General features: G+C 41.5%; 5 protein-coding genes and 1 long non-coding RNA gene across 8 annotated transcripts; 3 read left to right on the top strand and 3 right to left on the bottom strand.

Moving 5' to 3' along the window:
* Positions 1-190: 190 nt before the first annotated feature.
* On the bottom strand, positions 191-2,491 carry LOC137586502 (pre-mRNA-splicing factor 38B). The gene is made up of 6 exons (XM_068302568.1): positions 2,320-2,491; positions 2,070-2,225; positions 1,873-1,997; positions 1,632-1,767; positions 1,396-1,502; positions 191-1,277 (listed from the first exon to the last, which is right to left on the bottom strand). Exons 1-6 carry the CDS (start codon positions 2,327-2,329, stop codon positions 597-599), a joined length of 1,215 nt encoding a protein of 404 aa, XP_068158669.1. The 5' UTR covers positions 2,330-2,491; the 3' UTR covers positions 191-596.
* A 208-nt stretch (positions 2,492-2,699) lies between these two features.
* LysRS (Lysyl-tRNA synthetase) lies at positions 2,700-5,234 on the top strand. 2 transcript variants are annotated; one of them, XM_068303696.1, is made up of 4 exons: positions 2,700-2,859; positions 3,284-3,956; positions 4,022-4,969; positions 5,041-5,234. In XM_068303696.1, the coding sequence occupies exons 1-4, from the start codon at positions 2,828-2,830 to the stop codon at positions 5,125-5,127; spliced, it is 1,740 nt and encodes a 579-aa protein (XP_068159797.1). In that variant the 5' UTR covers positions 2,700-2,827; the 3' UTR covers positions 5,128-5,234. The 2 variants fall into 2 exon arrangements, with proteins under 2 accessions (XP_068159797.1, XP_068159796.1); XM_068303695.1 differs by lacking the exon at positions 2,700-2,859 and adding an exon at positions 3,012-3,204.
* Set2 (SET domain containing 2) lies at positions 5,205-12,082 on the bottom strand (the record flags this gene model as incomplete). The annotated part of the gene is given in 5 exon segments (XM_068299275.1): positions 5,205-5,439; positions 5,441-5,557; positions 5,622-5,778; positions 5,839-8,846; positions 8,909-12,082. Coding segments are annotated over 5 exon segments (6,504 nt in total), but the record flags the coding sequence as incomplete, so codon positions are not given.
* An 808-nt stretch (positions 12,083-12,890) lies between these two features.
* On the top strand, positions 12,891-17,014 carry LOC137587340 (fatty acid hydroxylase domain-containing protein 2). 2 transcript variants are annotated; one of them, XM_068303697.1, is made up of 6 exons: positions 12,891-13,303; positions 13,640-13,806; positions 14,155-14,228; positions 15,321-15,496; positions 15,573-16,027; positions 16,096-17,014. In XM_068303697.1, exons 1-6 carry the CDS (start codon positions 13,070-13,072, stop codon positions 16,244-16,246), a joined length of 1,257 nt encoding a protein of 418 aa, XP_068159798.1. In that variant the 5' UTR covers positions 12,891-13,069; the 3' UTR covers positions 16,247-17,014. The 2 variants fall into 2 exon arrangements, with proteins under 2 accessions (XP_068159798.1, XP_068159799.1); XM_068303698.1 differs by lacking the exons at positions 12,891-13,303; positions 13,640-13,806 and having other exon boundaries at positions 14,013-14,228.
* LOC137587342 (uncharacterized) lies at positions 13,007-13,912 on the bottom strand. Its single transcript, XR_011033918.1, has 2 exons — positions 13,355-13,912; positions 13,007-13,294 (listed from the first exon to the last, which is right to left on the bottom strand). It is a non-coding gene; the product is annotated as an uncharacterized lncRNA (long non-coding RNA).
* A 231-nt stretch (positions 17,015-17,245) lies between the features above and the next one.
* On the top strand, positions 17,246-18,653 carry LOC137587046 (fatty acid hydroxylase domain-containing protein 2). The gene is made up of 3 exons (XM_068303283.1): positions 17,246-17,293; positions 17,382-18,308; positions 18,382-18,653. Exons 2-3 carry the CDS (start codon positions 17,542-17,544, stop codon positions 18,509-18,511), a joined length of 897 nt encoding a protein of 298 aa, XP_068159384.1. The 5' UTR covers positions 17,246-17,293; positions 17,382-17,541; the 3' UTR covers positions 18,512-18,653.
* The last annotated feature ends 99 nt before the right edge of the window (positions 18,654-18,752 follow it).

Below are 18,752 nucleotides of genomic sequence, written 5' to 3'. Positions count from 1 at the left end.
GGCTCTGACAAAGTTAATTTTTGAAAATGTATATTTTAATCTGAAAGTCCCATCAATTTTGTATAAATTCATAAGCCATTTTGTAATTTTACCTCAGATTAAGCTAATCTTTTCATAGCAACACGATATCTCTTCAATATAATGATAAGAAGACAATGACTCATGCGAATCGTATTCAGTTCAAATAAACTTCGGCGACAAAGGGATAACATTTTTATTATTTATTTATTCTTTTTTTTTAAAAACAAATATTTACTTTTCACTTTATTCATATCTGCGCACTTTAAAAAACACAACTTTAAATCTATAATTAAACAGCAAAAATTACAAAATATTTGTTAGCCTTTATGCTAGTTGTTTGTTTGTGAGGGGGTGTGTGTTTGAGTGTGTGTGTGGATGTGCGTGTAACCTGAGTAGGAAGCCGAAAAAAGCGACTTCATTCATATGTTTAATTAAAATGTTGATTGTGTGGTTCTTTGACCATGAAAGTATAAGAATCGGCTAGGAAATCAAAAATATATATATATATATAATATAAAACAACTGTTTCAAGGTGGAGGAGGTGGTAAAGAAATTGAGGAAGAAGTCCACATTCTTCACCTATATCTCCTCTCCCTATCATCGTAGTGATCATTGTGGCGATTGTGCCGGCTGCTTCTTTCGCTACCATCTCGCATTTTCTTTTCATGCCTACTGCTTCTGCTCCGGCTACGGCTACGACTTCTGGAGTGTTGCCGATGTTTATGCTTTTTCTTGTGTTTGCTACGGTGACGCTCTCGCTCACGATCTCGATCGCGATCGCGATCTCTTTCACGATCCCGCTCCCTAACCCGATCGCCGGGGTGAAGCATCTGCTGGGCTGTCATTGGAGGTGGATATTCATCATAATCATAGCCACGAATGGGGGGCCCTCTGTGATCGCGATCATCGTGATCATTGCGATAGTTGGCTGGACGAGATGCTGATCGTCCACCTGTGGCACCTCCACCTGTTCCTAGACCAACACCACCACCACCACCGCCACCCTCATTCCATTCCTGGTAATCATTGTCATCAGGATTACCACCACCGCCCGCATTAACAGCCCCTCCTGGTGTACCTCCCGTTGCAGTACGCCCCGTGCTTAGCTGATTCACCGTTATGCCCTCCTCTCGACAATATTGCTCAATTTTCTTTTCAATCTGCTTTTGAATGGGCACCGGGATGCGTGGAAAAAGTGTGGAGAACCAATCCAATTTGGTCATAAATTGATAAACCATTTGACCCATGGTAAGAACCTAAAAGATATATGCAAAAATTTAAATCTCAATTCCAATGCAGTCATACGATTATTAGTTTAAGGTATTCAAATGTGAATTTATTGCAGATTGATTGGTGCTCATACAGTTGACTCACCTGGCCGCCGCCTGCCTTGACATCGATTTCCTCTTCATCCTGAAGATAGTCCTTATACCATTCATAAAGATCGCCCGGGGGTTGGGTATAGCGTAAGTACATAAAGCCTTAAAAAAAGAGATAGGTGATAAGTTAAAATATATTTCTGTTGATTTATTTCATCACTCCTCAAAATATTTAAGAGCTAGAATAAATCAATTGTGTAAAGCAAGCTTGCGACTTACCAACTTACCTACCTAGTGCCCGTATATAGGCCGAATCTGTATGATTGAGCAAACCATTTATTTGTTTGCGGGTCAAGCGTAGAGTATATAGCTTATAGAGCAGACAATAAGCTGTCGAAACAATACCGCCAGCCCCAACGCCACGCACCTGGAACATATGGAAAAGATATACATATTAAGTATGCATGACTTTTTTGATCAACTTCAAGTAAAAGTGGCGGCCGATTAGCGCTACATTTCATAAATCACTCACACCGCCGCACATGCCGGTCTGGCCGGAGGTTTTGCGTGAGCCTCGCTCCCAAGGCTCCATGTGCTTGACTTGATAATAGATCTCATCGACAACCTCATGATAGGTTTTCAGTTTAAACAAGTGCACTGTTAAAATAAATAATAATAATACTTATTTTAATGCCCAGAACTCGAACTAGTTCGTTTAGTATAATTTACCTTTAAAATAGCTGGAACTTTGTATATTGGCCAAAATGAGGGGATTCAGATTCATTGATGTCTCATTTCCCCAAAATGGCAAGGTATTATGCTGTTTACCCACGCCAGATTTTTTGGCGCCGCCACCGCCGGCTGAAGATGACGCCGTATACTCTCCTGCAAGAGAAAAAGAGGCCCAGCAATAAAGAATAAGGGGTGGGGGTTCGCATTGAAAACGAATAATGATGCGGCTGTTACAACTAAATTTCACCTTCATCCATAACTGCTACCGCGGATGCTCTCGGCAGAGTCTTTCACTTTTAAAACATTTAAAATTACTACTAATTTCTTTTACTAATTTCCAATATGCTTTGTTTTATATTTAAATATTCCAAAAAACGTTTACGTTGAAGATCTTGTGCAGAGGTAAAGTTTAGTAGTGATGGTCCTTCAGGCGATAGATAAATGGCGATTGCAGTTGCATATTTTGGTGCGCAAAATAAATACCACTTAAATACCGAGAAAATACCAAACATTTTAGAAAATGCTATCGATTAACCGATAGGTTTTGCTCCTGTCGATTTTCGATAGGTTTTGCTCCGGAATGTCGATTTTCGATCAGTTTTGCTCCATCCCTGGTGGCCAGCTGGCATAAATGTTTTTTTGGACATTTACTTAACACTAGTCCATCTGCAGGCGCACATTTGTATTTGGATTTGTTTTTGGCCGCAGCCGCTTAATCGTCTTTCTCTCGCAAAGTAAATAGAACAGAATCAGATATGGCTGCTGCAAGTGGAGAGCTGTCCAAGAAGTAAGTAATTAAATGATTCATACTAACTAACATCACCCCATTTCCTTTATCCCAATGCGAAAGCAATGCAAATATTTAAAGGCTAAACGAAATTAAGTGAGGTTAAGTTGAAAAGCCGTTGCGTTCCAATCAGTTGAAGCTGAAATTGGTTTCTCGAAAAAAGGAGATTGGACAAAAATATTATACGTTTATATTTTATAAGACAATTGTGGAAATGTTTGCCCGCTGTGTGCTTAGGCAGCTTCAGCAAAGTCTGTCCACCAACATCTGTGCCCGTTCCAATTTCCGAGGCTACCATGTGAGCAGCGGCATGCTGATGATGGCACCGAGTAAACGCACCAAACTGTGGGTGGTGGATATTGAGCATTTAATATTTTCTAAAACACTGTCCAATAATTACTTTCGTATATTATTTCTATTTTAGTGAGCTGAAACGCCGCCTGAAAGCCGAACAGAAGGCCAAAGAGAAGGCCGAAAAGGAGGCCACCAAGGCAGCAGAGGCCCCTGCCGCAGGGTCAGATAAGAAGAAGCAATCCTCTGCTGCTGCCGAAGAGGAGATCTCGCCCAATGAGTATTTCAAGTTGCGTTCAGCCGCTGTGCATGAATTGAAACAATCTGCCGCCTCCGATCCCTATCCACACAAATTCCATGTGAGCGTTTCCTTGGAGAATTTCATAGCGCAATATTCGGAACTAAAAGACGGCGAAACATTGGAGAATGTTAATGTCAGTGTAGCCGGCCGTGTCCATGCCATTCGAGAGTCAGGTGCTAAATTGATATTCTACGATTTGCGCGGTGAGGGAGTCAAACTGCAGGTAATGGCCAGCGCCAAGTCCTACAAAAGTGAAGAAGCCTTTGTCTCGGATACGGATAAACTGAGACGTGGCGATATTATCGGTGTTCAGGGACATCCTGGCAAAACCAAGAAGGGTGAATTGTCCATAATGCCAACGGAGATTAAGCTTCTATCGCCATGTCTGCATATGCTGCCACATTTGCATTTCGGTCTCAAGGACAAGGAGACACGTTTTCGTCAACGTTATTTGGATCTGATTCTCAATAATAAAGTACGCGAGACCTTCCAGATAAGAGCCAAGGTATGTTCAAAATCCTCGACTCGGACCAAAAGGTATTGCAATGTGTTTGAATCCTTTCTCCACAGATCATTTCGTATGTGCGTCAGTTTCTGGATCGTTTGGGCTTCTTAGAAATAGAAACACCCATGATGAATATGATTGCCGGCGGTGCTACAGCTAAACCATTTATTACCCACCACAATGATTTGAAAATGGATCTATTTATGCGTATTGCCCCTGAATTATATCACAAGATGCTGGTTGTTGGTGGCCTAGATCGTGTTTACGAAATTGGTAGACAATTCCGTAACGAGGGCATCGATCTAACCCACAATCCAGAGTTTACCACTTGTGAATTCTATATGGCCTATGCCGATTACGCCGATGTCATGGATATTACCGAACAGATGGTATCCGGTATGGTGAAGGCCATTCGTGGATCATATAAGATCACATACCATCCGGATGGCCCCGATGGTCCAGCACTGGAATTGGATTTCACGCCGCCTTTCAAGCGTGTCTCGATGATCAAAACGCTTGAGGAGAAACTGCAGGTCAAGTTCCCATCAGCGGATACTTTCAATACACCAGAGACGAATCAGTTCCTGTCGCAGCAATGTATCAAACATCAGGTGGAGTGTCCAGCACCTAGGACAACGGCACGTCTGCTCGACAAACTGGTCGGTGAATTTATTGAAGAATTCTGCATTAATCCTACATTTATTTGCGAGCATCCACAAATTATGTCACCGCTGGCCAAGTATCATCGCAGTACACCAGGTCTGACCGAACGCTTTGAACTGTTTGTGGCAAAGAAAGAAATCTGCAATGCCTATACCGAGTTAAACGATCCTGTTGTCCAGCGGGAACGCTTCGAGCAACAGGCCAGTGATAAGGCAGCCGGGGACGATGAAGCGCAAATGGTCGATGAGAACTTCTGTACTGCTTTGGAGTATGGCCTGCCACCTACTGGTGGCTTTGGCATGGGCATCGATCGATTGACCATGTTCCTCACCGACTCCAACAATATTAAGGTAATGTTAATTCTTTTAATAATAGTTGACCAGCTACTAAATATTTGTTGTGTCCATGTGATAATTTTCAGGAAGTTCTTCTTTTCCCTGCCATGAAGCCAGAGGAGCAGAATCGTACAGCAGCGGCGGAGACGACTGATCAGCAACAACAACAGTGAGAAGGGCTTCTTTTAAAGAAATGCTTTCCATAATAACGACAGAAACAGCTTAAAGAAGAATTAAATTATTCATTGAATAAATGTCACATTTTGTTTAATACATTCAATATTCCTCTCTTAATGAATACCCCATGAATAGAGGTACATATACATATTATTGTTGTTTTCATATCTAACTTAGATAACTAACTCTGGTTGATTGATTGGTGGTAGTAGATCGTGGTATAAGGTGTAAAAACCATGTGTCTCTTGGTCAAATTATCATTAGAAGCATGGCTCATCTGCTGGCTTTTTGTAGACGCAACCCTTTTTTTCGCATATACTGATTGACAAAATCGTAGGATTTGTGCTTTACCGACTCGGTGCAGGCCAAAGGATTGCCAGTCAAGTCACAATAACGCATCTCTTTGGTGGTTATATGATGGCTCAGCTAAAAGGAGTAGAAGCAAAATTTTAAAACAAAGAAACGATGACGTAGTTGGACATAATCTTACCCGCTTGATCAGGAATCTATAATCTTCGTCGCATGTAATGCGTCCGAATTGGCAATTATCTTTGCGATAGGGACGCAAGAAATCTGCCACATGTCCACTGATGGCAAAACGAAACTTTTCGGTTGCCTCACGTCCACTGCTTGAACTGCTTACAAAACTGCAAGAGACGAAAAAAAAATCAGTTACTTTGCTATACCTTTTCAGTTCGTTTGCTTACCCTTTGCTACTCTTCTTGCTGCTCCGCTCTAGACGATGTTTCTTTTGCTCCACCAAAGTGGGTGGCATTGGTAACTTTCGTTTGCTACTTGACAGTGGTTCAACTGTTTGCTCCATTGATTCGGATTTGATGAGAGCAGCTAAAGCTGACTTACTTGTACTCGGCTCAACATTGATGGCATCCAATTCATCGACTTGCGTCTGTCCGGCAACAATACCATCGATTAAAGGCAATTCGACATCCTCGACGGGGGCATCCTCGTCGGAAGAGTAAAGATAACCCTGAATCGGTAATGATTCACCGACACTGGTGGCAGTGCTGGTGCCAGCGGTAGAGGTATTGGTGGTCATGGAATCAGCATTGGTTTCACCATCTGGCTGTTGTTGCAACAACTCCAGGCGCCTCCTGCGATAAAGTTCCTTGCGCCGTCGTATCTTCTCTTTGTTCTCTTTGTATTTCCGCGATTCCATTTGATTGTACAAACGATCCTCATCACGCCGGGGACTAATGAGACAAATGGACTCTAAGCGGCTGCGTCGTAATTCGCGACGTTCGCGGATTTTGGCCTCAACATACTGGGATAAGGATTTAACACTTAAGCCCCCGACATAGTCCACATCGATATTAATGAGTTCGCTGGCAAGAATTTCCGGATCAACGAGATCTTGTAGAGGTATCGCCGGAGCCGCTGAAGATGGTGGCAACTCCTCTGGCACCAGGGGTTGCAGTCGTTGTTCGGCGCTTGGTGGCTCCCATTGGGAAATGCGATCACGTAAATTATAATAATAGATATCGCCATTGTCGGGAGTTAGCCGCCAATGCCAAGCTGGTGGCAGAGGATCCACACTAGGCGGCAGCTTATATTCCACATCCGCTCTCTCTGGTGCTGGGATATCAACAACATTTTGATCGACCAGCAGTTCCAAGGCACGCGGTGGTGCCGGTACTTTCATATCCTTACTGTTAAACCACTCACCGGTTTCGGTGTTCTGATAGAAGGGCAACATTTTGGTTGCAGTATTGAGATCGAAACCAAAGTATTCACAGCGTGTCTCATGTTCACGCCAATCCTCGCTAGATACACGCTTCTCGGCCTCATCCATGGCGACACGTCGCTCAAAAAGCAAACGGCGCGCCTCTTTCGAGATGTTGGACATAAATCGCTTGGACTGATGATGATATGCCTCTTGCGGCTGATCAGTACAGCGTCTCCTGGGATCATTGCTACCATTTCCATTGCCATTGCCACTCCCATTACCCCCACCACCACCGCCGCTGCCACCACCACGAGTTAGTGGTGTCGTTTCAGAGGTGGAGCCACTAGAGTTCCCATTTCCACCAGAACCACCGCCTCCATTCCCTCCGTTGCCATTGCTGCTGCTGGTTATGGTGCATATGGTATTATTGCCGCTCATTCTACTTGAAGGCTTTCGTGCACTCAATGTATCTCGCCTAAAGCGATCTTGACGAAAACGATCCGTATTACTTGAACGATCCTCCAGAGCTGTACTATGACGATCAGCCTCACGCTCATGCTCCTTCATTTGTTCAATGCGTTCACGTTTCGGTATGCGAAAGATTTCGGGCAATGCATTCCATTTCTTTAATAGAGCCATAATCCTCTCACGAAGTGCTGTCTTCTCCTCCTGATTCTGCTCCTGATCTGGTTCCGGATGCTGCTGTTGATGCTGTTCGAGATTAGTTGCCCACAGCTGAACACTCTGATAGACGCGACTGTCATTGAGCATTGTACGATTTGGTATGGGCAGGACTTCGAGAGCATCGAGTAAAGCTAAACGCAACTGATCATCGTTGCCGCTCTCACTAATCCAGGCATGCAATAGCCGCAGGCCATGATAGTCCAGGAAGAGACGACGACATGGCATTTCGCCACGTGTCAGCACGCCTAGTAATTGCAAGCGAGTGGTTATTAGTTTGGCTCGCACCATGCAGCGAGAGAAACGCAGAGTGTCCAATTGATTCTTGAGACCACTGCGACTAAGCAGCGTAAGCTCTTCCAAGACATCTGGATCCTCGAGCATGGCGTGGAATTTATTGACCTTTGGTTTGCGGGATGATTTGCCTGCAGCAGCTCCAGCTGCAGTACCAGAGGCAGCAGCAAGTCCAATACTAGCACCGCTTCCACCTCCAGTACTAGGCCGTAGCCAACGTCCAGCTTTGTATTCTTTGTCTTTTGCCTTTGGTTGATCTTTAGATTTGGTCTTCTGGCCTTTGGTTAGAGCCAATTTGCCTGTCTTAGCCTTGTTTTTGCCCTTAATCGCAGTAGCTTTCAAAGCTGAAGCCGTCTTGGGCTCCTCTTGCGTCTCCTGTTGCTCTTCGTCGTCTTCAGCGTCGCTTGCATCGGATTGCTCATCCAATTGTTCACCCTCATCAGAATCTGGTTCGCCACCAATCCAGCCACGGCAATTGATTGCCTCACAATAGCATCTTTGGGCATCGCGACCATAGCGTTGATATTGATAATCAAAGGTGATCTCCTCACCCGGCAGAATGGTTTTTACACTAAAGAAACCAATGCGCAGCTCACCATTGACGGTCCATTTCTGGGTTTCGGCATTAGGGTCACAACTGTGATTGATATAACGTGAAATGTTCCCCTTGGAAGTGGCATCAATAATGGCCTCGCCACGCAACGCCATGAAATAGTAATGACGATTACGATCCTTAGAATACAGATGCTGACGTCTTTCGAATTCCTCGGCATCGATTACTTCGCCCACATATTCCATAATGAATTCACCCGGTGGGATTTGTAATTCGGCTGTGATGCCGCATCCCTTTTTCTCGGTGCGAAAGACACGACATGGCCAGCATTGGTGCTGTTGGAAGCGTTTGTTTGTGCAACGATCACCATTGGTGCACAATGGACCACATTCAATCATTAGCATGCGATTAATGCAACGGGCACCACAACAAAGATGTCCCTGGGCCTCCTCATCGCCGGTGAGAAAGCAATCGCATTGCATTTCGGCATTCTCCTGGCTTACCTATGATAAAAGAATGGTAGATAAAGTGGAGGCCATCGGATAGTAGCCAAATTATTGCTTACCTGTCTGGCGCATCTGTAGTAGTTCTCCTTCAGCGCGTGAAAAGTATTGAGACCTTCGTTACGTAGAAATTGCTCATTGATGGCCTCAATGTGGGCCAATTCACTTAGCTGATCCTCCATATTAATCGATGGCACCACTGCCAATGTTGAGGGTCCAGTGCGTCCCTGATTGGATCTCATGCCCTGTGGCTTTTGTTTAATGCGATGCGATCTGCGTACACCACTTTGTTCCGGCTCCGAATTGTGACTAGTTGGCTGAGGTGACGGTGACGGTGTGGCTGCTGGCGTCTCCATATTGGCCACACGTTCAGCAAACTCATCCTCATCCGCTTCTGGCTGCTGTTGTTGTTGTTGCTGTTGCTGCTGCTGCTCTTCGTCATCCAGTTTGTAGTCACGTTTAAGTAGATTCACCCCATCCTCAATGAATTTAGCAATGTCTTTGAGCGGATCGGGTGCCTCTAGTTCTGGAGATGCTGATGATGTTGTCGATGGCGTTTGGGCACCTTTCCAATTACGCATACGACTGCCAGATGATGTAGATTCAGAAGATTCGGTCTCTGTTAGAGCAGCTTGAAGAGCTTCGGTGGATTTCTTTGATTTGCGTTTTGTTGTTGAAACGATAATGGTGCCAGATGGTGATGCACTGGAACCACTGGAGTCTACCGAAATTTGTCGACTTCGATTGGTGGTGCTTGATTGTGATCCTGCCGTTTTGCCAGTCTTCTTTTTTTGCTTCTTCTTGCTTTGAGCGGCTGTGTGGCCAACTGAGAGATCGGGACTGGGCGATGCTTTGGGATGCAATGAGAATCGTCGCTTGGACAATGGAGAGAAGCCTTCGACCTCAGCAATGGCTGTTATGGCCGATGATATCGTATTCCGACGCTCACGAATTGTTGCACTTTTCGGCGAAGCCGTAGCAGATGAACTCTGTTGTTCCTGCAACTCCTCTCTATCCTGCTTCTTGCCCAATTTGGCTACTTTAAGTTTCTTTTTGTGCTTCTCTTCATTACGCATTTGAGCATTAGCTTTATCCATGGCCTTGAACATGGCATCACATTCAATAAATCCCATTCCCGTAGCTGATGAGGCTTTACTTGATTTGCTGGTAGACTCGATTTTCTTTTCCTCGACAACTGGTGAGACAGCAGATGATGGAGGAGGGGGAAGAGGTGATTTCTCGACCTCCATCATTGCAGATTTTGGGGGAGGAGTAACAGTATGTTTTTCAATTACAGTTGCAGCAGGAGACGCAGGTTTCTCCACCTCAATTTTGGTCTCTTCAACTAAGGCCAGAGTTCTTGAAGATTCGTCAACAGATGAATCCTTGGGGGAAGACGATTCGTTTTCCGCAGTTTTCTCTTTAGCTATTTCGACTGGCAGTTCCTTTTTGTTGATGATTGTCTTTTGAGGAGCTTCATTTGATGATTGTGCTTTAATTTCTGAGCAGCAGGCGGAGAAAATGGGTGAGGATTCTTCCGGTAAGTTATCTGTGCTAAAGATTCGGAGTATATTCGATTCGATATTTGTTATTGGTAATTTGGTTTCAGTTGGATCAGCAACCACCTCTGGAATTGGATCTACTGACGGCAAATCAGTCGGTTTATCAGTCTCTATTGATACTGTGGGCAGTGTTCGATCTATTTGGTCATTTGGAATTGTAGCCGCATCCACATCTGTTATCTCTTCTGTCGATAGCTGAGGTTCTGTAGTAAATGGCTCTATGACTATTTCCTCACATATTGCAGGGGGTTGCGGCATGGATTCGGGCAGACTTTCAACTTCATCAATAACTTCCATTAGAGTGTGCGGACCATCGAGGTCTTCGTCTGCCTCAGCCTCTTCTACTACAGTCTCTAGCTCCTTCTCTTGGCGACTTTGTTGTTTCTCTTTGGCCCCTTGATTATTACTATTAGCTACCTGTTTGCTACATTCAGCCGTAATTTCGGCAAAAGTCTCTTCCAATGTTTTGCCATTGGATTGATGGCCACCAGAACGTGGTATGGAACGTTTGCTACGCCGTGGCGTAACATCACCATCTTCATCAGCTTCATCGTCAGCTGACGACCATAAGCTAGGTGGTTCACATAGAACTTCGACAATTAATTCCTGGCTCTCTGGCTCATCGGCCTCCTCTTGTTGCTGTTCCTGCTGCTGCGTCTTCGGAAATAAGATTTTAAATTTACGATCCGACAGTTCGGTTCCTAATCTTTCGGCTGTATTCTCCTGGTTTTGTCCATCATGCTGATCATTTGAATCATTTGACATTTCCGGCTTAGTTTCTGTTTCAATTTCAACAAATATAATTTGTGAATCGGAATCCTCATCAGATTCTTGAACATTTCCTTCTGTCAAAACAGGCGTCAATACTGGCTGTGCGGGGGATGACGATAGAATGAAATCTGGTGGTGGCAGTGTTTCCAATGGCGGAGTCGGCATGGTATCCTCTGAAGAACTGGATAGGACATCAACCACACTAATGCCACCAGAATCCATTGATTCCCTACGTTTGGGCATATTTAATCGCTTCAATGATACACGAAGTTTTGATTTTCCTTTCTTGGGAATATCAGAACCCGTGTCATTGTCGCCACTACTACCACTACTGCAGGATGCTGTGGATATGGTGCCGCTGGTGGAATTGGTATCCGAGTCAGAGTAATTAAATATAGCCGATGAAATTGCGCTCGCGTCAATTGCAGGTGCAATCTGAGTAGCTAGAGTTGTGGCAGGTGGTTGAACTTTGCGAGGTCGTCCACGCTTGCGAAGCACTGGTGAAAGTACATTCGCTACATCTCCAGTTGTAGGTTCGCTACTAACCTGAGCCGCAATTAAAGCCGATGTGGCCTTAGGTTTAGCAAATATATCTTTTGTTGGCATATCCACTAATACACGACGATTATCCAATCCTGCGGCAGCAACAGCCGGGTGATCTGGCAATGGAGATGGGCCGCCGGGTATTGGTGCATTCGAATCGATACGTGCCTCAATCTGAATTTTATGCTGTTTCCGATTCTTGTTTAGCAAATCTCGCACATCGAATTTGATAATCTTTTTGCGTGAACTGCGTCGACATTCACCTAAATTTGTGGGCGATGCTGCTTCTCCTTCAACGGACTGGAGCGAATCTGATTCTTCAATGGTTGCCTCAACTGGGGGGTGGAGCGGCAGCGGTGTTTGGCGGATTTTTCAATGGTCTTCCTCGTCCACGTGCGGTAACAGCTGTCGGCGAGCCAGCTACTGGAGCTACCGCCGCCGATGTGGATGGCGACGATGTCTCATCCATCGCTGTCCCTCGTATATGCTTCCAAATTCTAAAGGTATCAGATAAAAATCTATCTTATTCTTATTTGATTTAATTTAAAAGGCAAACTCACAGGTTCGAACTGCACTTGTCATCATCATGTGCACATCACACACACACGGGCGTATACATGTGAATATGTGAATGCAAACGCGTACAATATTATAGATCCAATATGCAATATTGTCTTAATTGTGTTCGATTGCTTATTGCTTCTTATTTTTTGTTATATTTTACTATTTTTCGTTTAAATAAAATCTCGGCAGAAGTAAATACCCCAGAAGAAAATTTTTTGTGTGTCTGTTACCGATGGAAAATACAACAGCAAGACACCCGCAAATTTAACAGACCCTGTTATGTGTGTCCGCAAACTGAAATCTCGACTTTGGGATTCTTTGTAAACGTGCGTTTAGAGTATACAATGAAGCCATTGCAAAAAGTTTAAGTGAAAATTTATGTTCTAAATTGTTCTCCAAATCAATATACTTTTATAGCACTCTCATATAAAGCAAGAATTATGAAAACAATTGACAGACTAAATACACAAATTGAAATATGTTAGTAAACATTTGCTCTTGCGCGAGTCTGTTATTTTACATGAGGCTTACAGTGAGTCTGTCAACTCAATTTCGTTGCTCTTCTTTCTCTTACTTGACTCTCTTGCACACAGCTTTATCTGTCTCGCTCTCTAAGACGTTTAAGCTGAAGAAGGAAAACTTTAAATGTCAAGGACAACGACACGGCAACAACAAATATCGGATAGAAGCAGTCACAACAAAAAGAAATTTATCAACAAATTAGAAAACTAAGTTGTTTTATTTGCATCAATCGTATTGCATCTGCCGGTGAAGTGCACAGCAATGTCCCATCCAGGTTATGGAAGGCCGCCAAATATATCGTCCGCACGTCCAACATCGCCCACAGCAGTCCCTTTCGGCAACGATGACGGCGCGACAGTCCCTCCAGCTACAAATTCGACTTGCTGTGGCACAGCAAGTAACATAGCAACAGGACCAGCAATGGACGCAAATGGAATCGGTGGCATTGGCAAGGACAAGATTGGTATTCATCCGGTTTACCTCAATCTAAATGATGTAAGTTAAGTTGACCTTCATGGCTGCATCTCACGTTTGCATTGTGCATACATACGGATTCTTGATCAGGATATCGAGTAGTGTAGATACATTCATATAAATGTATATAAAATCATTTTCGCAATTCCTATTTACAATAATTTTTTATTCCTGTACTTTTGTTTTGCTGGCTGTACTTTATTTTATCTTTTGCCAACAAAGTCGAAATTAACCGTTAGAACGCAATTTTTATAAAATGGCTTCGACTTTGTTTTTTGTTTTGTCTCATGTACTTTGTAAATACATTTACAAATATTTCCTTTTTGCATCACTATCTTCCTTTTTTCTTTCTTTTAGCAAATTGGCAAGGATCAATCTAGCTCCACTTCCAACAACACTTTCTACACTCATTCGGATGATGACACCCGCAGGGCTGATATATGGTTATCCTCTCTTCATAGCGTTATATTCATTATCACCTGTGCTTTGGCTGTGTTTATACTATTCCGCAATGTTCTTACCTGGTCAGTGGCTTATCAGCTGATTGCTACTCTCTCTCTCTCTCTCTCTTTTCCACGCACTCTCTCTTTCTCTTCCTATCTTATTGAACGAAAGTATGTGTGTGTGTGTGTGTGGGTGCCTGTATCTGTGTGAGCGGGGCTTTGTGAGCCAAGCTTTACCCATTCCCACTTGTCTCCACAATTTTTGTTCAGTTACTTTTGAAGCCTCCACGTCCACTGACGCTGAAGATCGTCGCATTCTGAAAAAGCCCACAAAGTGAAAGAGAAAGACTGGGACAAGAGAGAGAGCAAAGAATTAAATGGTTTAACCATGGATGAAAAATTTAATGAGTTCTCTTATATCTATGCCAGGCATTTGCAAAGTTTTTGGGGAGCTTCTGGAGATTTTTGGCAATCACAATGGGACAAGTTTATTGACAAATTTGGTAAGTTTTAGTAAAACTAAAAAAGAACAGTCTAACGACGCGCAAGAGAAAGACAGACAGAGAAAGAGAGAGACAGATCCCAGAGTAGTTGCATTTTTGCACAATAACAAATCGTAAATATTTTGTTTACTAATTTCCGCATACACACACACACAGACAGACACCCGCACACTATGCACATAGATACAAACAAAGATAAAGACCTAAAAGCCATGTAAATAGCCTCAAAGTTCGCTCAGATTCGTATATCTATAGAATATAGTTACTTATACATATGTACATATATCGGTAAATTTTTTATTCGGTTGGTTCTCTCCCTCTCTCTTTCCTTTTTACATTGCCCTTATCAATTCATACGATCCGATTACATTTGTAAGAATTAGAATTCTCAAAGTTATCTTCAGATATATATGTACATTGATATGATGTAGAAACAAAAAAGTCAATTGAAGGATAAGTTACTATTTATTATAGTTAGGCTTGACTGTATATGAGGCTACTGTAAATGATTCTTTACCCGATTACTCATTGGCTCAACAACAAATTGAATTTATCACAGTTTATATATGCAAAATAAAGTTAAGCAATTTAATTGACAAAGCACTTACACATACACTCACACATACACACATGTAAAAATAAATCTCGACAAATTCAAAATCATTCAAAAACATTTAAGAACCCAAAATATCTTTATAAGGTCATATTTAATTGAACTTAACTTTTAGTAAATATTTACCTATAACTGAAGATTCATAACCAAGTTAAGCAATTATTAACCTGCCACTATTATAACAAATATCTAACTATGATCATGAATCTGTATATATCCATATATATTATTCAATTGAGAGATATCTTGAAAGATATATTTCGTAGGGTAATTTTTGAAGTCTTTTCTTCCGCATATGCAACTTTAATTGGTGTCAAGAAATATTATGTCAATGAGTAAAAGACGTTTTTATTTTATTAAAAAATAAAAAATGGCCGCTCTCTCTACTAGTGATTAAAGATCATGATTAAAGATTTAATGATCCTTTACATGTTTCATAAAAAATCAACTTCAATATTCTTCCTTCCTGTTTGTTCCAGGTGATGATCCGATGATACTATGGGTTTTTGGTACCACAATTTTCACAATGTTTGTATATTGGTCTGTGGGCGGAATTTATACATTTATGGATCTAACAAATCGTCCAGCCTGTCTTCGTAAATATAAAATTCAACCGGGCACCAATGAGCCAGTCGAGGCGGGACGTCTATTAAAGGTCAATAGGCTTTGAAATCAAATATCAATTGATGTTTAATTGTGTGTGCGTGTGTTTGTGTTTTGGTTTCTTGCAGGTCATTTGGAGTGTCATATGCAATCAAATTTTTGTCGGTATCCCATTGGCCTATGGCAGCTATAAACTAATGATGATCCGTGGTCTGAGCGATATACGCGAATTGCCGACATTTCATTGGGTTTGCTTTGAGCTAACCGTTTGCATATTGATGGAGGAGCTGGGTTTCTATTATTCACATCGATTGCTACATCACAAGCATATATACAAGTTTATACACAAACGCCATCACGAGTGGACAGCACCGATATCGGTGACGGCTATCTATTGCCATCCAATTGAGCATATATTTAGTAATTTGTTGCCACCGTTTCTGGGTGTTTTCCTCATGGGGAGCCATGTGGCTACCGCTTGGCTATGGTTTGCTTTGGCAATATTATCAACATTGAATGCCCATTCCGGTTATCATTTGCCCTTCTTTCCCAGTCCGGAGGCCCATGATTTTCATCATTTAAAGTAAGTTTGATCCAACTTCTCCTTTGTGATCTTGAATTTAATATTCACATATTTGCATTTTTTGACAGATTCAACAATTGTTTTGGGGTCTTGGGTGTCTTGGATCGTTTACATGGGACTGATTCCTTGTTTCGGAATACCAAATCCTATGCCCGTCATATTATGATGCTTAGTTTTGTGCCACCGCGCGATGCTTTTCCAGATTCCACAATGAAATGAGATCAAACGGAGCTAAGGCAGAAGTCTGCATATATGAATACCTACATACATGAATAATTCATTGTGATATATGTATATATGTATATATATATATATATAACCACCGGGTGCGGATTTTATATATATAAACATATATCTCATCTCCTAGCCACATCCATTTAAATGGAATGGTTCTTTTTTTTTGGCGCAACGTAAATGGTAATTATAAGTGTAAAAACAAACATATTCAATATGTGCACGTAGATTTACATATATGTATATGTATGTATGTACTGCATGCTATATAGTACCTACATGAATACTATAAACATATATACTATATACATAGAATCCACACAGTGGCATAAACATACACACACACACAATCACATACAAGAAGCGTTAGAAAACAAAAGAAAAAGTAAAAATTTAACAACTAATTGAACTTTGGTTGGGATTGAGATTTATTATTGTCAACAGGCGGCGGCTCCCTAACTTATACCAAAAATAAATTCCCTAATCTTGATGACACTAGTAACAATAATCCACTACAAAAAGAACAAATCAAAGCAACGAATAGTCAATATCCTTCATTGGCCTTACTCTTGTAAGTCAGATGTGGGTAGAAATATTCATTTGAAAAACGCGAAACATAACCGAATCGATTTCAACTTTAGTTATTTACTACAAAAAGAAAATTCTACATAGAAAATAATCTATATTTTGTGTATGTGACAAGGTTGTTAATAAAGAAAACTAAGGAATAATCATCTTTAGCTTTTAGCTCCACTTAGTCAATATCTAATTTATCACAAATCCTTAAGGTGAATTTCAGTATGAGTCACCGGGGAGATGTCTATTCTTGAGGATTATTTTTGTTCTACCATACACTTTTACGCCGATTTAAAATACCCCATTAATCTATCTGATACGTGGTATAATAAATAAAATGCGAATAAAGGGAGGGACGGAGATAAGCTTCTGGTTTTAAACTTGAAACGCTAATCATTCAATGCTATCGCTATGGTCGGAGATAGTCGTCAAAAGACTATATAAGACTAGCTACAGGTATTACCTACTTACCATATATATATAAATATAGGACTAATCATCATCTATTTGCTACGATCTTTGTGACAAATTAAATTTACCGTAGATCACATTTGTTAAGTGCATTGAAAACCCTTTATCTTTGGATTTTTATGGTTAAAATGGGCAAATGAAGTTGAGCAAACTTATTAAAGCCCTGTGTGATTGAAATGCTCTAACAATTTGTATGTAGCGCATTGTTGAGCCACAAGAAGCAACGTTTTGCAATGTCAGGGCATTCCAATTGGGGGGTCCCGTCTATAAACACCATGGACTTAAAAACGCTTGTATATACTCGTTGGCGAAATGCGGGAAATCGCTTACAAGATCTATGGATTAGTATACTCGACATTACCGGCGATGATCCCTTGAGGCTTTGGGTCTTTGGCAGCTGCCTTGTGATTTTCACCGTCTATTGGGTCTATTCGGCCCTCTTTACCATTATGGATATTACGAATCGTCCGCAATTCTTAAGGAAATACAAAATTCAACCGGGTAAAAACGAGCCAGTCGATTTGAAAAAACTGTGGAATGCCATTAAAGTGGTTTTTGTTAATTTAACTTTGGTTAATTTGCTGACAACATGGACGGTCTTTGAGTTGATCTATAAGCATCATAATAGCAAGGACATACGAGAATTGCCAACTTTCGGTCGAGCGATACGAGACATTGCCGTGTTTGTGGTGCTGGAGGAGATCTTGTTCTACTATGCCCATCGTTTGCTCCATCATAAGGCATTCTACAAATATGTTCATAAGAAACATCACGAGTGGACGGCGCCAATAGCTGCAATTACATTGTATGCCCATCCTGTGGAACATGTGTTGGCCAATTTAATGCCAGTTGGCTTATCCATAGCTCTGTTGGGCACTCATGTGGCTTTGGCCTGGATTATCTTTGGCTTGGCTATACTTAATTCAATGAGCGATCATACAGGCTATAGTTTTCCCTGGTCAGCAGATTCAGTGCGCTTCCATGATTATCATCATGCCAAGTAAGTGTAATGAGCTGAATATTTCGCGATTCAATTATAAAAGTAACTTAATATTTGTTCCTTATTTTGTCAGATTCAACTATAACTTTGGTGTTATGGGCTGGTTGGATAAACTTCATGGAACGTATCGGAAGGAAGTAACACAAAAGGAGAAGCTGGTACTGAAAAACAAAAAAATTAAATTGAACAAACGAAAAATTTAATAGAGTGTTTTTTAATAAATTGTTTGTGTACGAGGAAACTATTTAATTCCTAAGAAACTTTAAATTGGATAAAAACTTACTGTTAAAAAAATAACTCTGAGGATTTTATTCTTGAATTAAAAAATAAAACTCATTTCTTTAATTTTTTAGACAAGTATCGCAATATTAAAAAATAGTAAATCATTACAATGGCAGCAAATTTGTTTATCCAAGGAGTACATTTTTTTAAATTTGCCCGCCA

This window comes from Drosophila tropicalis, unplaced genomic scaffold (assembly GCF_018151085.1).
Source record: "Drosophila tropicalis isolate 14030-0801.00 unplaced genomic scaffold, ASM1815108v1 contig_158, whole genome shotgun sequence".
Lineage (NCBI taxonomy): Eukaryota > Metazoa > Arthropoda > Insecta > Diptera > Drosophilidae > Drosophila > Drosophila tropicalis.
The sequence above is the reverse complement of the archived record's forward strand: the minus strand, read 5'-3'. Positions and strand labels throughout refer to the sequence as shown.